At 38.6% G+C, this 20,881-nt stretch overlaps 1 protein-coding gene across 19 annotated transcripts in view; it reads left to right on the top strand.

Annotated features, from left to right (window-relative positions):
* ABHD18 (abhydrolase domain containing 18) overlaps positions 1–6,633 on the top strand; it is a 53,055-nt gene extending 46,422 nt beyond the window's left edge. For 10 of the 19 annotated variants that reach the window (XM_064285349.1, XM_064285351.1, XM_064285347.1 and 7 more), the window contains 2 exons: positions 22–184; positions 3,798–6,632. In XM_064285349.1, the coding sequence (XP_064141419.1) occupies positions 22–184; positions 3,798–3,849 (215 nt within the window). In that variant the 3' untranslated portion in view covers positions 3,850–6,632. Of the gene's footprint in view, positions 1–21; positions 185–3,797 lie in introns of all 19 variants that reach the window. The other 9 variants (XM_064285345.1, XM_064285342.1, XM_064285341.1 and 6 more) reach the window with 2 other exon arrangements.
* Positions 6,634–20,881: the final 14,248 nt, after the last annotated feature.

Here is a 20,881-nt window from a genome sequence, read left to right as displayed (position 1 = left end):
TTTTTTAAATCCTATACCTAGTTCCAGTGGACCCAAGCCTAATTATAGTGGTTCAAGCCAAAGAAGATGCCTATATTCCACGAACGGGAGTTCGAAGTCTGCAAGAAATTTGGCCTGGTTGTGAAGTCCGATATCTGGAAGGGGGTCATATTAGTGCTTATCTTTTTAAACAAGGACTCTTTAGGTAAGACGATTGGTCTAAATAGGTGTTTAGTTGTTTGGTTAGTTTTTTGGATTTTTTTTATGTTTCTTGCCTCAAATATAAAAGATCAGGTATTTTTATTTTATGTTTTAGTCCTCTTATTTCCCCCCTGCCTCCCTCAAATCTCATCGTACTTTTTCTCTTTTCTATGTCATCCTATCTTTTTTTCTTCAAGAGAACTGAGGAAATAGCATATCATAGTCATACTTTATTGTATGCTTTTACCCACTTCATACATTAATGGCCAGGTGTGAGGAAGGACATTACAGTTTGTAAAACTTGCTTTGCATCAAGAGTTTTTCACTCCACTCTGGTGTTCTTCTCTCAAACTGGCCTGAGCATCTGTGGAATAATCTAGTAGTGTTTCTCAGTTAGCTAGAGAATATTGACCCTTAAATCAGAAGTGAAATATTGGTTTTAATATAAACAATTTTATATGACCTCAGTATTTTAGTTAGAACTTACAATAACTTTTATGCTGTATCTTCAGTTTTCTGATATCCTGCATTATTTCTACTTCTAGCCAGATCTTACTAGCATATATTTATCATTATCATGTTTATTATCGTGTTGTTAGGTGCCATTGAGTCGATTCTGACTCATAGCGATCCTGTATGTACAACAGAACGAAACACTGCCTGGTCCTGCACCATCTTCACAATTGTTATGTTTGAGCTCATTGTTGCAGCCACTGTGTCAGTCCATCTCATTGAAGGTCTTCCTCTTTTCACTGACATTCTGCTTTACCAAGCGTGATGTTCTTCTCCAGGGACTGGTCCTTCCTGATAACATGTCCAAAGTATGTAAGACGCAGTCTCGCCATCCTTGCTTCTAAGGAACATTCTGGCTGCACTTCTTCTAAGACAGATTTGTTTGTTCTTCTGGCAGTCCATGGTGTATTCAGTATTTTTCACAAACACCATAATTCAAAGGCATCAATTCTTTGGCCTTCCTTATTCATCGTCCAGCTTTCGCATGACTGTGAGGAGATTGACGTGGCTCGGGTCAGGCGCACCTTAGTCCTTAAAGTGACATCTTTGCTTTTTAACACTTTAAAGAGGTCTTTTGTAGCAGATTTGCACAATGCAATATGTCATTTGATTTCTTGACTGCTGCTTCCTTGGGTATTGATTGTGGATCCAAGTAAAATGAAATTGTTAACAACTTCAATATTTTCTCCATTTATCACCAGATCAAGTGCCCAGAGGAAAAATTGTCCAATAGGTAAACATCTCAGGCCCTCTCTCCTTCTCACCTGCATTCAAATATTGAGGGCTTACACCTGCCCTCAAAAGAGAATCTCTTTATGTGTTTAGACCAGTTTGTTTCCCATCTCACAGTTTATTGCATTTTAATGGGGCAAATTCGTGAGCCAAAGAAATGCATGCATGACAGAAGGCAATATTTTCCCAACATACTGGAAATCATAGTCTATTGGCAGGCCGTCAGTCTTAAGGATCATCTTAAAATTGTTTTAAGGATGTGGAGAAATGCTTAGTCAAACAAGTAGTATTCAAAAGTAATATTATCTCTTGGTTATTATTTAAACAGAGTGAAGATACAGACATATGCATTTAAAAAAAAAAAAAAAAGCCTGGGAGGAAGTCTATGAAAAGATTAACAGTGGATGCTTTAGGGCAATAGGATTATGACTTTTTCCGTTCTATTTTTTTTCTTTCTAAATATTCTACAATGAAACATCGTACAATAGAAAAATCAAAATGAGCTTTAAAAAAAATTCTTTTGGACCTATGCCAGATCAGTTTGTCTAATTCTTTTTTAATTGAAATGTTAAAATACCTGGTGAAGTTAATGTAGGAAGCTAAGGCTTTTGATCTTAAATTCAACTGCTTAGAACATGTTTTTAATAAACTAACAGCATCTATATCATAAGGTGTGAAACAGATTGAATACCACATTCTGAAGTTACATAGTCATTTAGTTTTTAGCAAAGGGATAAAATAATGACAGTAAAAGAAGCAGTTCCATTCATTTATCATTATATATATCAAATGTGTGTGTATAGATACAGGCGTCCCCCGCTATCCAAAAGTAGAGCGTTCCTGTGAAACCTTTCGTAAGCCAAAATAGCATAAAGCAAAGAAGCAAGTACCATTAATTTATATGGGAAAATTTTTTTGAGCATTCACAGACCCAAAAGGTGATCTACCAAATCACACCAAATCACACACACAACCTAAAGTAACACTAACAAAGCAAAAGGTATGGCGGCTTGATGCTGAGACGCTGAGTGTTGTTCCAGAGGAAGAAGCTTGGCAAGGACACTCCTCGCTGCCCAGGATGCGTGCTGCCTTTTTGATGGCTAGCTGCAGAGCAAACACTGAATGCGTTTCCACTATTCGTCTTTTTTCGTAAAAGCTGAAATCCTCCTCGGATTTCTTACAGTTAGCAAAAACAGGTACTAATGTAGGTCTTTTGTAAAAGCATAGTGGCAAAGCGAATTTTCAAAAGGCAGGGGGATAGCTGTGTGTGGGTGTGTGTGTGTGTGTGTGTACACATACCTATGTGCTCAGCTACTAACTGAAAGGTCAGTGGTTCAAACCCACCAACCACTCTGGGAGAAAAGATCTGATGATCTGCTCATGTCTCCTGTAGAGATGAGAGCTTAGGAAACCCTATGAGGCAGCTCTCCTCTCTCCCAAAGGGCTGCCGTGAGGTAGAATCAACTGCATGGTGCACAGCAACACGTATATATAGTCCCTGGGTGGTACAAATGGGTAATGTGCTCCGCTGCTAACCAAAAGTTTGGCAGTTCAGGTCTACCCAGAAGTGCCTTGGAAGAAAGTCCTGGCAATTAACTTCTCAAAGATAAGCCACTGATAAATCCACACAAATAGAAAGTAGGTTAGTGGTTGCCCGTGGCCGAAGGTAGGGAAAACTGCTGATGGATCCGAGGGTGATGAAGATGTTCTGGAATTAGATAGTGGTGATGGCTGCACAACTCTGAATATTCTAAAAATCATTTAATTGTATAATTCAAAGGGGTAAATTTCATGGTATGGGAGTTATATCTCAATAAAGCTGTTATTAAAAAAACAAGCCATTGAAAACCATACGGAACACAGTTCTACTCTGACACACATGCAGTCTCCATGCGTTGAAATCGACATCCATCCCTGGGCTGTGCAGGTTGTTTACGCTTGACTACTAACCTAAAAGTTGGCAGCTCAGATCCTCCTAGCAGTGCCATGGAAGAAAGGCCTGGCAACCTGCTTCCATAAAGATTACAGCCAAGAAAACCCTCTGGGGCAGCTCTGTTCTGTAGTGGGGTTGCCGTGAGTCAAAATCAACTTGACAGCAACGGGTTTGGTTTCTTATATCTATTTTATATATAAGCATATAAATTTCTAAGGCACAAAAAAGTGCTTCACCAGCTGGAAATAATTTGAGGTTTTCCAGTAGTGGTAGTGAAGTTGCATGGATCCGAACACCCACCCTCAGGTAACTGCCCTTTTGATAACTAAAAGGAGGTCAGAGAACAAGCTATAGGGAATTTGGAAATCGTAGTAAAGGCACTGTCCCTTTTTTGTTTTTGCTAATTACTTACAGTTTTTCTTTCATATTTAATTTTTAGACAAGCCATCTATGATGCATTTGAACGCTTTCTCCATAAATATGCTCACTAATTGGATCACTGTATGTTACCAGCGTGGCAATCATGTGTCTCACAGAAAAGAGTTTTCATCCTCTGATGTGAAGAACAAGACAGCACCATACATCTGGTTGTTATCAATATAATCTGGAATTCAGTGTTACAGATCAGTTAGCTATAAATGTTAAATATAACTGAATCATTTTAAACCAATATTTGGATTGGATAATGTTGAAGTACTTTGCTTTTGTTTGTGGGATCTCATATACCCAGTATCTAGCCTATTGTTACTATTTATGAAACCTTTAAATTTTTAATTATGAATAATTTATTAGTTTTAAATAGATTTGCTCAGAAACCCTGCCTTTTTTCTTTTTTAAATAATACTGTGATTTGGGAGCCCTGGTGGCACGGTGGTTAAGAGCTTGACTGTTAACCAAAAAGTTGGCAGTTCAAATCCACCAGCTGCTCCTTGGAAACCCTATGGGAACAGCACTACTCTGTCCTATAGGGTCGCTATGAGTCAAATCGACTCGATGGCAATGGGTTTGGTTTTGGTTTATTGTGTTTTAGATGAAAATTTACATAGCAAATTAGGTTCCCCTTTAGCAATTTTATATATATATTGTTCCATGCCATTGGTTACAGTTTTTACCATTTTCATTATTTCCATTCTCTTTGTTCTGTTTCTGTTGATTTCCTACAGGTTTTAATAAACTGCTAAATTAAACAGAGTTTGTAACACTTCAGCCTGAATTGTATACTCTGTAAGAAATTTCTGTTACTGACTTGATTTGAGAAAGATGTTTGTTTCTTTTTTGGATTCATGGTAAAATTATAATGTTGTTTTCAACATTGGTTAATATTCTGCTATGAAAATACTTGTGATGTGTAAAATCAGTGTTAACTTTGAATTCTAAAAAGTCCTGATTGTAAGTGCTTTTAATAGAGTGCTGAAGTGCAGAGAAAATACGTAAGACTTGACCAGAGTTTAAAACTTTGCCAAATATTAGCTTAAAACAAAATGCCAAACGTATTTCCCCTACTTGAAAAGTTTCAATTCAGGCAAAATAGAAATAATAGGAAACCTACTGCATAATGGATGGATACTGTGTCTAATATTTTCTTGCGTACTTACTCTGGGTGTGTTAAACATCTAACTTTAGGCCAGGTACTTAACAACTTTGGCTTTTTAGTTTCAGAATATAATAGCCACATATAAAGTTGGTTTGTCCCATATTAACTTTATTTTACAGAAAAGGCAAAGTTTTATGTAATAACTACTAGCTTTTTAAAATGAGAGAGCATACAGCTGTATTTGGTGCTTTCTTTTTATGTTTAACTTCTCAACCAGCAAGTTAAAATGTTTTTAAAAAAAAAAAGTAGAAAATATTTTTTGGTATCTTGTGAAGACTTGGAGTGAATGTATTTGAGTTTCATTTTTTGAAATCTGTTTTGTCTATAAATTATTTTTAAATATGTATCCTCATTCTAGTAAGGATATTTGAATAATAATATTCCTTTGCAGCCTTTTTGAAGGAAATTTTATCACTCTAATGCCTCTATCATCTAACTTTCTTTTGAAACAATTAAGAATTATTAATGTGAAGCCCTTGGTGGCAAAGTATAGTACCTTCTTTAAAACTGCGTTGGCATAAACACACCAACACAGTACAGCCATTTGAACTACTCTGCAAATATATGTGTTGCCTAGAACCTTTAGTTTTAACTGAAAGTACAAAATCTGCTAAAGTTTTTCCACAAAATACTTTTGAAAGATAATGTAAAATTTATTGTCAAATGGTTGACAAGTATTTTCCTATATTATGTATTTACTGAGGTGATATGATTGAATACTTTGCCTAAATCAATGGCTTTAGTAATGCCAGTACTATTTTTCACATAAACATTTCTTACTAAGCAATAACATACCAAGGTGTGTGCGTTTCTAATATTAAAAGAATAAAATTTCATTTAGTTGTAATTAACGCTTAGGCATAATTAATTTTTCACAAATAAGTGTGAAAGATCTTGTTAAAATAAAAATTTCGTCTCCTAACCAGATGCTTTAAAAATATATCCACACGACTGCCTAAAATTCAAAGTGCAAAATACCTTAAATTTTTTTTTTTAATTAACCCCTCCCAAAACAGTGGCTTAAGCTTTAAGATATATATATGTCAAATAAGTGATGATTCGTCTGCCGTTTTGAGAATTAGGTACGTAACCTGCTAGAAATTCATTTAGACCAGAGTTGCAAAGTGGCAGTCCATGTAAGTAGTTTGGCCCACAGTCAGTTGTGTTTTATTTGGTGAGTGTAAGGTTTCCAAAAATTTCGATTTTGAAAAGACTTTCGATTGGGCATGCATTCCCCAGTTTGCCCTCCACAGTCTCCTAGACTTCCTCTTATCTCGGACTGCTTTATGACTTTGTATTTCCTACCCAGCCCCTGAAGATACCTGAGTTTGAGATCCCTGATTTATATCTGTAGTTAGAAAAATTTTCTGAATTTCATGATTTGCTGATGCCATAATCACTACTAAATCATTTCAACATATGCATTTTAGGTTTTTTTTTTATGAATGTAATTAATGTGGTGCTTTCTCAAAGAGTATTGAATTCTTAACAGTGTGACTGAAATTTTAAAAATCATTTCCAAATATTTTATACTTCACAATAAAAGTCTGTTTAAAGAGTTATTTGGTTTTTCAAGATGTATTATTCTAAGTACAGAAAACATGTCACATTTGATTAATGTACCCAAACTTGAGTGTATGCCCCAAACAAGGCCGAAGATAAGCAAGGTAGGCTTTAGGAGAACAGTATCAGTATCTATAACAAGAACCCAGGTTTCCCCAAATATGTGTGATCTAAAGGAAAACAAGCATTCTGACAGATCGTGTTGTTGTTAGGTGCCGTCGAGTCGGTTCCGACCCATAGCGACCCTATGCATAACAGAACAAAACACTGCCTAGTCCTGCGCCACCCTCGCAATCATAGTTATGCTTGAGCCCATTGTTGCAGCCAGTGTGTCAATCCACCTCGTCGAGGGTCTTCCTCTTTTCCTCTGACCCTGTGCTCTGCCAAGCATGATGTCCTTCTCCAGGGACTGATCTCTCCTGACAACATGTCCAAAGTATGTAAGACGCAGTCTCGCCATCCTTGCCTCTAAGGAGCATTCTGGCTGCACTTATTCCAAGACAGATTTGTTTGTTCTTTTCGCAGTCCATGGTATATTCAATATTCTGACAGACCATAATTATCTGAAATTTGTATAACTCAACATTGGATATGATTATATCTATACTAATGCACTGTGACAATTAAAGTCTAGAGATGTGAACTTAACCGTAGGATGCGGTAGACCTGCAGATAGGGGGGTGGGAGGCTGGGTGGAGGTTGCAGTAGAAACTAGGTTTGAAAATATATGGAAAGATGGCAGATAACACAAAGGGGGAAAAAAGGATACTTTGGGCATCTTACAGGAGTCGGGTAACCTAATTCTAGGAATATTCACACAGGCAGAATCCTAGGACACCCGTAATTATTTGAAGGACTTTGAAAACAGTTTTCACTAGAAAATACTAGACCAAAAACTCAAAAAGATTTTCCTCAGGACCAAGAGACCAAGATTGTGTCAATCAGGAGAAGAAATTGTAAATAACTGTAAAAGCCTAATCTGCGTATAAACCTGTGACCCAACTGAGGTAAAATAGTTTTTCTATGTACAGTACCTGAATAATTTCACCAAGAAATAAAGAAGTTTATTGCAGCACCTTACTACTCAAAGTGTGGTCAGTGAATTGGCAGCATCCTCTGGGAGCTTGTTAGAAATGCAGAATCTCAGGTCCCATCCCAAACTTACTGAGTGAATCCACACTTGAACAAATCTCCAGATGATTCAAATATTAAATTTCGAAAATGACTCCTCTAGAGTCAGTGCTTCTCAAACTGTATCAGAATCACCTGAAGTCCCGTTAAAACAGATCTGGACACCATGCCCCAGAGTTTCTGATTCAATAAGTCTGGGGGTAGGGCCAGGGAATTTGCATTTCTAACAAGTTTCCTATGTATCCATGGGTCACCCACACTTTGAGACCCACTTCACTGCTCTGGTTGGATCTCAAGCCCAGCAGAACAATAAAATCACCTGGGGAGTTTTTTTTTGTTTTTTTTTTTAAGAGAAGCTTAGTCCTCAGCGATTCAGATTCAATTGGCTGAGGTTTTTTTTTTTTTTTTTTTTTTTTAAAGCTCTCTAGGTGTTTCTTAAAAAAATAAATTCTGTAGCTACAACTTTTAGAACAGAGATGTATCTTCTCAGCTTTGCTGACTTTGACGAGTAACTTAATTCAATGGCTGCTAAATTCAATTTTGTTGTTGTCGTTAGGTGCTGTCGAGTCAGTTCCGACCCATAGTGACCCTGTTGTGCACAACAGAACGAAACACTGCCCAGTCCCGTGCCATCCTTACAATAGTTGTTATCCTTGAGCTCATTGTTGCAGCCACTGTCAGTCCACCTCGTTGAGGGTCTTCCTCTTTTCCACTGACCCCTGTACTCTGCCAAGCATGATGTCCTTCTTCAGGGACTCATCCCTCCTGACAACATGTCCAAAGTATGTAAGACGCAGTCTTGCCATACTTGCTTCTAAGGAGCATTCTTGTTGTACTTCTTCCAAGAAAGATTTGTTCATTCTTTTGGCAGTCCATGGCATATTCAATATTCTTCACCAACACCACAATTCAAAGGCATCAATTCTTCTTCACTCTTCCTTGTTCATTGTCCAGCTTTCACATGCATATGATGCGATTGAAAATACCATGGCTTGGGTCAGGCGCATCTTAGTCTTCAGGGTGACACCTTTGCTCTTCAGCACTTTGAAGAGGTCCTTTGCAGCAAATTTGCCCAATGCAATGTGTCTTTTGATTTCTTGACTGCTGCTTCCATGGCTATTGATTGTGGATCCAAGTAAAATGAAATCCTTGACAACTTCAATCTTTTCTCCGTTTATCATGATGTTGCTCATTGGTCCGGTTGTGAGGATTTTTGTTTTCTTTATGTTGAGGTGTAATCCATACTGAAGGATGTGGTCTTTGATCTTCATTAGTAAGTGCTTCAAGTCCTCTTCCCTTTCAGCAAGCAAGGTTGTGTCATCTGCATAACGCAGGTTGTTAATGAGTCTGCCTCCAATCCTGATGCCCCGGTCTTCTTTATATAGTCCAGCTTCTCGTATTATTTGTTCAGCATACAGATTAAATAGGTATGGTGAAAGAATACAATCCTGACGCACAGCTTTCCTGACTTTATACCAATCAGTATCTCCTTGTTTTGTCCGAACAACTGCCTCTTGATCTATGTAAAGGCTCCTCATGAGCACAATTAAGTGTTCTGGAATTCCCATTCTTTGCAATGTTATCCATACTTTGTTATGATCCATGCAGTGGAATGCCTTTCCATAGTCCATAAAACACCGGTAAACACCCTTCTGGTATTCTCTGCCTTCAGCCAGGATCCATCTGACATCAGCAATGATATCCCTGGTTCCATGTCCTCTTCTGAAACTGGCCTGAACTTCTGGCAGTTCCCTGTCGATATACTGCTGCAGCCGGTTTTGAATGATCTTCAGCAAAATTTTGATATCGTTATATAATGTCCATATTTGGTTAGATCACCTTTCTTGGGAATAGGCATAAATATGGATCTCTTCCAGTCAGTTCGCCAGGAAGCTGTCTTCCATATTTCTTGGCATAGATGAGTGAGCACCTCCAGCACTGCATCTGTTTGTTGAAACATCTCAATTGATATTCCATCAATTCCTGGAGCCTTTTTTTTCACCAATGCCTTCAGAGCAGGTTGGACTTCTTCCTTCAGTACCATCGGTTCCTGATCATATGCCACCTCTTGAAATGGCTGGATATCTTTTTGGTATAATGACTCTGTGTATTACTTCCATCTTCTGTTGATGCTTTCTGCGTCGTTTAATATTTTCCCCATGGAATCCTTCACTATTGCAACTTGAGGCTTGAATTTTTTCTTCAGTTCTTTCAGCTTGAGAAATGCCAAGTGTGTTCTTCCCTTTTGGTTTTCCATCTCCAGCTCTTTGCACATATCATTGTAATACTTTACTTTGTCTTCTCGAGAGGCCCTTTGAAATCTTCAGTTCTTTTACTTCATCAATTCTTCCTTTTGCTTTAGCTGCTTAATGCTCAAGAGCAAGTTTCAGAGTCTCCTCTGACATCCATCTTGGCCTTTTCTTTTTTTCCTGTCTTTTCAGTGACCTCTTGCTTTCTTCATGGATGATTTCCTTGATGTCATTCCACAACTCGTCTGGTCTTCGGTCTCTAGTGTTCAATGCGTCAAATCTATTCTTGAGATGGTCTCTAAATTCAGTTGGGATATACTCAAGGTCATATTTTGGCTCTCGTGGACTTGCTCTGATTTTCTTCAGTTTCAGCTTGAACTTGCATATGAGCAATTGATGGTCTGTTCCACAGTCAGCCCCCCTGGCCTTGTTCAATTTAGGAGTATCTAAAAACTCAAAATTATGAAATCAAAGTATTTCTACCATTCAGAATTTACCCAGCTTCTCCCAATCTGTTCTTTATTCATTTTACTTTTTTTTTTTTTAATTGTGGTATGATATACACAACACAAAATTTGCTATTTTGACCATTTTCAGGTGTACAATCCAGTGGCATTAATCACACAATGTTGTACAATGGTCACCGCTATTAGCTTACAAAACTTTTCCGTTACCCCAAATAGGAACTTTGTACCCATTAACCAATAACTTGTGTCCCCCTCTTCTTAACCCATGGGAAAAAAAAAAAAAAAAACCCATAGTAACCACTAATAAACTTTGGTCTCTATGCATTTTTCTATTCTAGATATTTCATATAAATAGGATCATACACTATTTGTCCTGTGTACCTGGCTTATTTCACTTAATATAATGTTAGCAAGGTTCATCCATGCCATAGTATGTACTAGAACTTCATTCCTTTCTATGGCTAGATAATATTCTATTGTATGTATATACCACATTTTGTTTACCCATGGATTGAATTATGTCTCCCCAAAAGTGTATCAGTTTGGCTGGGCCATGATTCCCGGTATTGTGTGGTTTTCCTATATGTTGTAAATCCTGCCTCTATGTTGTAAAATGAGGGAGAATGGGTGGCAGTTCTGTTAGTGAGGCAGGACTCAATCTACAAGATTGGATTGTGTCTTGACGCAATCTCCTGAGACAGAAAAGAAAGAAGCGAGCAGAGAGGCAGGGAGACCTCATACCACGAAGAAAGCAGTGCTGGGAGCAGAGCGGGTCCTTTGGACCTGGAGTCCCTGTGTGGAGAAGCTCCTAGTGCAGGGGAAGATTGATAAGAAGGCCAAGAAGGCAGACAGAGAAAGAATGCCTTCCCCTGGAGCTGAAGCCCTGAATTTGGACTTTTGGCCTACTTTGCTGTGAAGAAGTAAATTTCTCTTTGTTAAAGCCATCCACTTGTGGTATTTCTGTTATAGCAGCACTAGAGGAAAAAGGCACCCATTCATGTGATGATGGACACTTTGGTTGTTTCTACCTTTTTGAGATTGTGAATAATGCTGCAATGAACATTGGTATACAAGTATCTGAGTTCTTGCTTTCAAGTCTTTCTGGAATACACCTAGGAATAGAAGTGTTGGGTCATATCGTAATACTGTTTAACTTTTTGAGGAACCACCAAACTGTTTTCCACAGCAGCTGCACCATTTTACAATTCCACCAGCAATGGATAAGTGTTCCAATTTTTCCACATTCTCACCAACACTTGTTGTTTTCCATTTTTCTAATCATAGCCATACTAATGTATTTGGCAGTGGATTCTTAGATATGACACCAAAAGCGGGAGCAACGAAAGAAAAAGCAAAGTGAACTTTATTAAAATAAGAAACTTTGTGCATTAAAGAACATTACTGTGTACCTCATTGTGGTTTTCATTTGCATTTCCCAATGACTAATGATGTTGAGCATGTGCTTATCCGCCATTTGTGTATCTTCTTTGATGAAATGTCTCTTCAAGTTCTTTGCCCATTTTTGATTGCATTGTTTTTTTGTTCTTGAGTTGTAGGAGTTATTAATATGTTCTGTGTGTTAAGTTCTTATCAGATACATAGTTTCCAATTATTTCTTCCATTCTGTAGGTTGTCTTTTTACTTTCTTGGTGTCTTGATATCTAGGGCTGCTATAACAGAAATATTACAAGTGGGTGGCTTTAAAAAACAAATCTATTTTCTCACAGTTTAGGAAACTAGAAATCTGACATCAGGGTGCCAGCTCTAGGGGAAGGCTTTCTTTATCTTTTGGCTCTGGAGAAAGGTCCTTGTTTATTTGAGCTTCTGCTCCTGGGCAACCTTCATGTGGCTTAACATATCTCTTCCCCCATCTCTGCTCTTCTCCCTTGTTTAATGTCATTTATATCTCAAAAGAAGTTGACTCAAGATACACCCTATACTAATCCTGTCCATTAACATATCAAAGAAAACCCATTCCCAAATGGGATTACAACCACAGGCATAGAGATTATGATTTAGAACACTTAGTATGGGGGGTCATAATTCAGTCCATAACACTTGATAATGTTCTTTAATGCACAAAGTTTCTTATTTTAATAAAGTTCACTTTACTTTTTCTTCCATTGCTCCTGCTTTTGGTGTTATATCTAAGAATCAACTGCCAAATACAAGGTCCTGAATAGTTACCCCTATGTTTTCTTCTAAGAGTTTTATGGTTTGGGCTCTTATATTTGGGTTGTTGGTCCCATTTTCCTGGTTTTTTGTGGTTACCTTAATATTTGCCCCTGTTTTTCTAAGTTTAAACCAATCTATTATTTCTTTATATCACCTTGACTTCCTCTCCATATGAAAGATCTATGACTACATTTTTTAGTCCCTCTTTTTCATTTTAATGTTTCATCTTTTACCTAATGATGTCTCTGTTTCCCTGTTTTGAGCATTTTAGCTTTGATTTATTTTTGTGATTTCCCTATCTGGATTGATATCTGATTGCTGTCCTGTGTTCTAGTCTTGGGTTGCTATCCGATGTTATTGATTTTCTAACCGGAGGACTTCCTTTAGTATTTCTCATAATTTTGGTTTGGTTTCTGCAAATTCCCTAAAATTCTGTTTATCTGCAAATGTCCTAATTTTGTCTTATATTTGAGAGACAGTTTTCCTGGATATATAATTCTTGGTTGGCAATTTTTTTCCTTCAAGGATTTACATACGTCATCCCATTGCTTTCTTGCCTGTATGGCTTCTGCTGAGTAGTTGAAGCTTAGTCCTACTGACTCTCCTTTGTAGGTGACTTTTTGTTTATCCCTTAAAGTTCTCTATCTTTGGTTTTGGCAAGTTTGATTATAATATGTCCTGGTGACCTTTCTTTTGTGATCTACCTTGTGTGGGTTTTGATCGCAACTTGGATAGATATCTTCTCATCTTTCACGATATCAGGGAAGTTTTCTGCCAACAAATCTTCGACAGTTCTGTCTGTATTTTCTGTTATTCCCCCCTGTTCTGGTACTCCAAACACTCATAGGTTATTCCTCATGATAGAGTCCTACATAATTCTTAGGATTTCTTCATTTAAAAAATTTTTTTAATCTGATTTTTTCTCAAATATGTTGGTATCAAGTGCTTTACCTTCAATCTCACTTATTCTGACTTCCATTACCTCAATTCTGCTCCTGTGACTTTCTATTGAGTTGTCTAATTCTGAAATTTTATTGTTTATCTTCTGGATTTCTGTTTGTTGTCTCTCTGTGGATTCTTGTAGCCTATTAATTTTGCTCTTCATTATGCTCTTCTCTTATCTTCTTAAGTTCCTTTAATGCTTTGTCTGTGTGCTGCTTGGCTTGTTCTGTGTTTTGCTTGATCTCCTTCCTGATCTCTTGAACATTTCTGTATATTAATCTTTTGTATTCTACCTCTGGTAATTCCAGGAAATTATCTTCATTTGGAAGATTCCTTGAATCTTTGTTTTGGGGGCTTGCTGAAGCCATCATGGTCTACCTCTTTATGTAATTTGATATTGACTGTTGTCTCTGAGTCATCAATAAGTTATTGTATTTATTTATTTCATGTTTGCTTATTGTGTCCTAGCTTCTTGTTTTGTTTTGATATACTCAAATAGGCTGCTTGAGTGAGCTAGTTTGATAATTGGTACCTTTGAAGCTCTAATGTCCTGTCACCAGGTAGTTAGAGCTGCTACTAAGTATATGAGCCCAGGAGTCCATTTACTTTTCTTGAATGGATTCAGCTTAGGTGTCCAGGTAGTCATTCACCAAGTGTGTGGTGCAGGCTCTCACCTACAGTCTTAGATGAGCAGGGGTGATTGGTGTAGGCAAAGGTATCTGGCTGCAGTAGGGGGTTACATGCTGAGCAAGGCAGAGGGCTGACAGCTGCCCCTGAGAGTGTGTGAGGAAAGCATGTCCCTTTTCCCAAGAGTGTGTAGGTGGGTGGGTTTTGCAGCTAGGCTATAGGTACCCAATGCTGTTGGCTGTAAGGACTGGGAGGCACCACTTATTCCTGGATCCCTGTTGCAAGTGGCTAGGTGGCATGGAGCCACCAGTTCTCTGGCCCCTGACATGGGTAGGTGAGGACCCTGTTTAATAGGCAGAGCAGTGTCAAATGTCACAAACCTGAATCTTCACCATATAGCTGAAACAGTTGAAGTTAGACTTCAGGTATATATCCTGTTGTACTGTGCTAACGAGGGCCTATGCAGTTGAAATGGGCCCACACAGGTCTACGCAGGGTTGAAAGGCACTCAAAGTCTGTGGACCCATTATGCCTGTACCTAGCAAAGGAGCTGATTCTGCCTTGAGTTCTTGGCTTAGGGGAGCCGGCAGATTATTTTTTCCCATTCGTTAATTCGTTCCTTCTCCGAGGCCGGGAGAATGGCTTGGGGCATGTGACACGTCCTACTTCCAACCCAGGGAAAGCGGCTATCCCTGAAGCCAACCCCGGACCTGGTGCAGAGCGAGGGGGAGTCAGGTAAATGGGAGAGAGTTTTTTCCCAAAGGGGTGTTTTTTGCTTCACGTAAAAGATTAGACACAAGTATTTATCTTTTGCCAAGGGTGCCGCTTTTCGCTAATTTTGGTGGTATGAATGGACTCTCAGCTGCTCAGTCTCTCCCAATGTGGAAAATGAGTCTCAAATGCCACTGCTTGCCTCAGTGCGCTTGCACCAGGGGATCTGGCCTGTGGGGTGTTGGTTCCCACTGGGTCAGGTCTGACAACTCCTCACTGCTTCTGAACTGTCTCTCCCTCCCTCTGCCACTCAATCTGATTCCTCGACTTTGCCTTTGACGTCCAGGGCTCTTAGATTGTCATATATAATCGATTCACTTGCTTTTTTTTTTTTTTTCGGGTCTTTGTTATAAGAAGGACTACAGGAAGCGTCTGACTATTCTGGCATCTTGGCCCCGCTTCCTTTCCTGTTTTTTTGATAGCACCACCTATCCAGTCACCCAAGCCTCCCCTCAAAAAAGTTGGAGTCTTGAAAGCTTGTGAGCGGCCATCTAAGATATGTCTGCTGGTCCCACGCCATCTGGAGCAAGGGAGAATGAAGAAAAGCAAAGAAACAAGGGAAAGATTAGTCCAAAAGACTAACAGACCACAACTACCATGGCCTCCACCAGACTGAGTCCAGCAAAACTAGATGGTGCCTGGCTACTACCACTGACTGCTCTGATAGGGATCACAATAGGGGGTCTGGGACAGAGCTGGAGAAAAATGTAGAACAAAATTCTAACTCACAAAAAAAGACCAGACTTATTAGCCTGACAGAGACTGGAGAAACCCCAAGAGTATGGCCCCTGAACACCCTTTTAGCTCAGTAATGAAGTCACTCCTGAGGTTCACCCTTCAGCCAAAGATTAGACAGGCCCATGAAACAAAATGAGACTAAATGGGCACAACAACCCAGGGGCAAAGATTAGAATGTAGGAGGGGACAGGAAAGCTGGTAATAGGGAACCCAGGATCAAGAAGGAAGAGTGTTGACATGCTGTGGGATTGGTAACCAATGTCACAAACAATATGTGTACTATTTTTTTAATGAGAAGCTAGTTTGTTCTGTAAACCTTCATCCAAAGTACAATAAAAAAATGCTAAAAAAAACTTTGAAACATCCTTTTTCTTCACTTTCCTTCTCTCCCTATATTCACTTCCCAAGTCTTGCTGATTTCATTTCTCAGTCATCTGCTGTTTCTTTCCAAACTCGTTGCCACTGCCTTAATTCAGAATTTCATTATCTTTTTCTCTGAATGACTGCCATACCTTCCTTCCAAATCAATTTTAAAAAATTTAGCAATGTGATATACATAGATAGTTAAAATAAATAGCATTACTACAGATACTAGCTAACACACACACAACACGCTATTCATCTAGCATTCTTCTCAGCACTTTATATATATCAGCTCATTTACTCTTTGCAATAATCCCTGAGAGGCAGGAACAATTTTAGATGGGACTTGAAACCAGGCAGTCTGGTTCCACAGGCCATGTTGTTACCCAATGTGCTACACTCGCTCTCTAAATCAAAAGGCAGCAACAGTCCCACAGGCTTCCTTACCTCATCGTCCTTCCCCACCCCAGTCTTGTTCTTTAAATGTAGCCTTTCCATAATTTTAGCTGGTTCGTTTCATATTTATCCCTATAATTCTAAATAATGTCAAATATGCTTATATTTGACATCAATTGTAGACACTGATTTTGTTATTGTATTTGAAGATTTAGCCCTCACACACTACAGACTATATTCTCCTTCACCCTCATCATCCTAATGAAATTATACTAGTTTTTTGTTAAATAAATATATAACATTTACATTACTATGACTAAGTAAGTGCCGTTCACTGCTAAGTATATTATGGTTTCATATACACTTAAAAAAGAACCCTGGTAGCACAATGGTTAAGTGCTTGGCTGCTAACCTAAAGGCTGGTGGCTTGAATCCACCCAGCTGCTCCACCCTGCTGGAGAAAGACCCGGAGATCTTCTGTAAAGACTACAGCCGAGAAAACTCTATAGAGCAGTTCTACTCTGTCACATGGGGTTGCTATGAATCAGAATTGTCTCAAAGGCACCCAACAACAACAACATGCACTTAAAACTTTACTTTTACCTGAATGCTGTAAAGAGAATGGTCAGAAAGCTTAGCAATAATTTTTTCAGATTTTCAAATAATATACCAGTTCTATTTTTACTCCCAGCAACCTCCTTCTCCCCATTCTCTCCCAACATTCTTTCCTCTGGTACTAGGACTTCTTATATCCTTCCCTTGTGTTGGCTCCCCTGTTTTCTGGTTGCTCTGACTGCCTTTTTCATGGCTTTCTCCCTAGTCTAGGAGCAAGCAGCACATCCTTCAGTAGCCCCCCGAGAAAGGAATGGGATAACAGGTAATTTTGAAGCTTGCATATCTGAAAAAATATTTGTTCTCATTTTTCATTGATAGTTTGATAGAGTATTTGCTACATTGAAACATATTTCCCTCAGAATTTTAAAGGCAATAGTCCACGGTCTGCTAGCATTCAAAGTTACTGATAAAAACTCCAATGTCATTTTAATTCCAGTTCTTTTGTGCATGACTTATCCTTTTCTCTTTTAATATAGTTTTCTCTTTGTGTTCTGAAATTACATGAGGAGATTCATTTACATCTTCCTTCTTTAATTATAATTCAAATATATATTAAATAATATAATAGGCACTCATGAACCCATCACTGGGATTAAGCAGATGTTAAACATTTGTGCTTCTTCCAAGACAGATTTGTTCATTCTTTGGCAGTCCATGGTGTGTTCAATATTCTTCACGAATGCTATAATTCAGAGGCATCAATTCTTCAATCTTCCTTATTCATTGTCCAGCTTTCACATGCATACGAGGCAATTGAAAACATCACAGGCTGGGTCAAGTGCACCTTAGTCTTTAAGATGACATCTTTGCTTTTCAGCAATTTAAAGAGGTCTTTTGCAGCTGATTTGCCCAACGCAATGCATCTTTTGATTTCTTTACTGCTGCTTCTGTGGGCATTAATTGCGGATACAAGTAAAATGAAATCCTTGACAACCTCAATCTTTTCACTGTTTATCCTGATGTTGCTTATTGGTCCAGTTGTGAGGATTTTTGTTTTCTTTATGTTGAGGTGTAACCCATACTGAAGGCTGTGATCTTTGATCTTCATCAGTAAGTGCTTCAAGTCTTCTTCACTTTCAGCAAGCAAGGTTGTATCATCTGCATACTGCAGGTTTTTAATGAGTCTTCCTCCAATCCTGATGCCCCGTTCTTCAGATAGTCCAGCTTCTTGGACTATTTGCTCAGCATACAGATTGAATAGATATAGTGAAAGGATACAACCCTGATGCACACTTTTCCTGACTTTAAACCATGCAGTATCCCCTTGTTCTCTTTGAATAACTGCCTCTTGATCCGTGTACAGATTCCTCATGAGCACAGTTAAGTATTCTGGAATTCCCATCCTCGGAAATGTTATCCATAATTTGTTATGATCCTTTTTTCCACACAGTTGAATGTCTTAGCACAGTCAATAAAACAGAGGTAAACATCTTTCTGGTATTTTCTGCTTTCAGCCAGGATCCATCTGACATCACCAATTATATCCCTGGTTCCCAGACTTCTTCTAAATTCGACTTGAATTTCTGGTAGTTCCCTGTCAATATACTGCCGCAGCTGCTTTTGAATGATCGTCAGCAAAATTTTGCTTGCATTTGATATTAATGATATTGTTCAATAATTTCTGCATTTGGTTGGATCACCTTTCTTGGGAATGCAGCATGTATCTGGATCTCTTCCAGCTGGTTGGCCAGGTAGCTGTCTTCCAAATTTCTTGGCATAGATGAGTGAGCACTTCCAGTGCTGCATCCGTTTGTTGAAACATCTCAATTGATATTCCGTCAATTCTTAGAGCCTCGTTTTTCACCAATGCCTTCAGAGCAGCTTGGACTTCTTCCTTCAGTACCATCGGTTCCTGATCATACGTTACCTCCTGAAATGGTTGAATGTTCATCACTTCTTTTTGGTATAGTGACTCTGTGTATTCCTCCCATCTTCTTTTGATGCTTCCTGTGTCATTAAATATTTTCCCCATAAAATCTTTCAGTATTGAAACTCAAGGTTTGAATGTTTTCTTCAGTTCAGCTTGAGAAATGCTGAGCGTCTTCTTTCCTTTTGCTTTTCTATCTCCAGGTCTTTGCACATGCCATCATAATACTTTGTCTACTTGAGCTGTCCTGTGAAATCTTCTGTTCAGCTCTTTTACTTTATCATTTCTTCCTTTTGGTTTAGCTACTTGACGTTCAATAGCAAGTTTCATAGTCTCTTCTGTCATCCATTTTGGTCTTTTCTTTTTTCCTGTCTTTTCAATGACTTCTTGCTTTCTTCACGTATGATGTCCTTGATGTTATTCCACAACTTGTCTGTCTTACGTCATTAGTGTTCAACATGTCAAACCTATTCTTGAAATGGTCTCTAAATTGAGTTGGGATATACTCAAGGTTGTATTTTGGCTCTCATGGACTTGTTCTAATTTTCCTCAGTTTCAACTTGAACTTGCAGATGGTCTGATCAGCAATCAGCCCCTAGCCTTGTTCTGACAGATGATATTGAGTTTTCCACTGTCTCTTTCCACAGATATAGTCGATTTGATCTTTGTGCGTTCATCTGGCAAGGTCCATGTGTATAGCTACCATTTATGTTGGTGAAAAAAAGGTATTTTCAATGAAGAAGTCACTGGTCTTGCAAAATTCAATCATGCCATTTCCAGCATCATTTCTATCACCATGGCCGTATTTTCTAACTACCGATCCTTCTTCTTTGTTTCCAACTTTCGCATTCCAATCAGCAGTAACTATCACTGCATCCTGATTGCACATTCCACCAGTTTCAGACTGCAGAAGCTGGTAAAAATCTTCAATTTCTTTATCCTTGGCTTTAGTGGTTGGTGGGTAAATTTGAATAATAGTCGTATGAACTGGTTTTCCTTGTAGGTGTATGGATATCCTATCACTGACAGTGTTGTACATCAGGATAGATCTTGAAATTTTTTTTTGTGATGAATGCAACGCCATTCCTCTTCAAGTTGTCGTTCCCAGCATAGTAGACCATATGATTGTCCAATTCAAAATGACCCATAGCAGTCCATTTCAGCTTACTAATGCCTAGGATATTGATCTTTATGTTTTCCATTTTTGATGATTTCCAATCTACCTAGATGCATACTTAACACATTCCAGGTTCTGATTATTAATGGATGTTTGCAGCTGTTTCTTCTCATTTTGAGTCATGCCACATCAGCAAATGAAGGGTCTGAAAGTTTGACTCCATCCATGTCATTAACGTTGACTCTACTTTGAGGAGGCAGCTCTTTCCCAGCCGTATTTTGAGTGCCTTCCAACCTGAGGGGCTCATCTTCTGGCACTATATCAGACAATGTTCCACTACTATTCATAAGGTTTTCACTGGCTAATTATTTTCAGAAGTAGACCACTGGGTCCTTCTTCCTAGTCTGTCTTAGTCTGGAAGCTCAGCTGAAACCTATCTGCCATAGGTGAATACCAGTAGCATAGCTTCTAGCATCAGAGCTACAAGCAAACCCCCACAGTATGAAAAACTGACAGACACATGGGAGAAGAACACGCTTGGCATTTCTCAAGCTGAAAGAACTGAAGGAAAAATTCAAGCCTCAAGTTGCAATAGTGAAAGATTCTATGGGGAAAACATTAAATGACGCAGAAAAGCACCAAAAGAAGATGGAAGGAATACACAGTCATTATACCAAAAAGAATTGGTCAATGTTCAATCATTTCAGGAGGTAGCATATAATCAGGAACCAATGATACTGAAGGAAGAAGTCCAAGCTGCACTGAAGGCGTTGGTGAAAAACAAGACTCCAGGAATTGATGGAGTATCAATTGAGATGTTTCAACAAACAGATGCAGTGCTCGAAAGTGCTCAATCGTCTATGCCAAGAAATTTGGAAGACAGCTACCTGGCCAACTGACTGGAAGAG

The sequence above is a fragment of the Loxodonta africana genome, chromosome 5 (genome assembly GCF_030014295.1).
Source record: "Loxodonta africana isolate mLoxAfr1 chromosome 5, mLoxAfr1.hap2, whole genome shotgun sequence".
NCBI lineage: Eukaryota > Metazoa > Chordata > Mammalia > Proboscidea > Elephantidae > Loxodonta > Loxodonta africana.
Note: the sequence above shows the minus strand (reverse complement) of the source record. Positions and strands in the feature narration are given on the sequence as shown.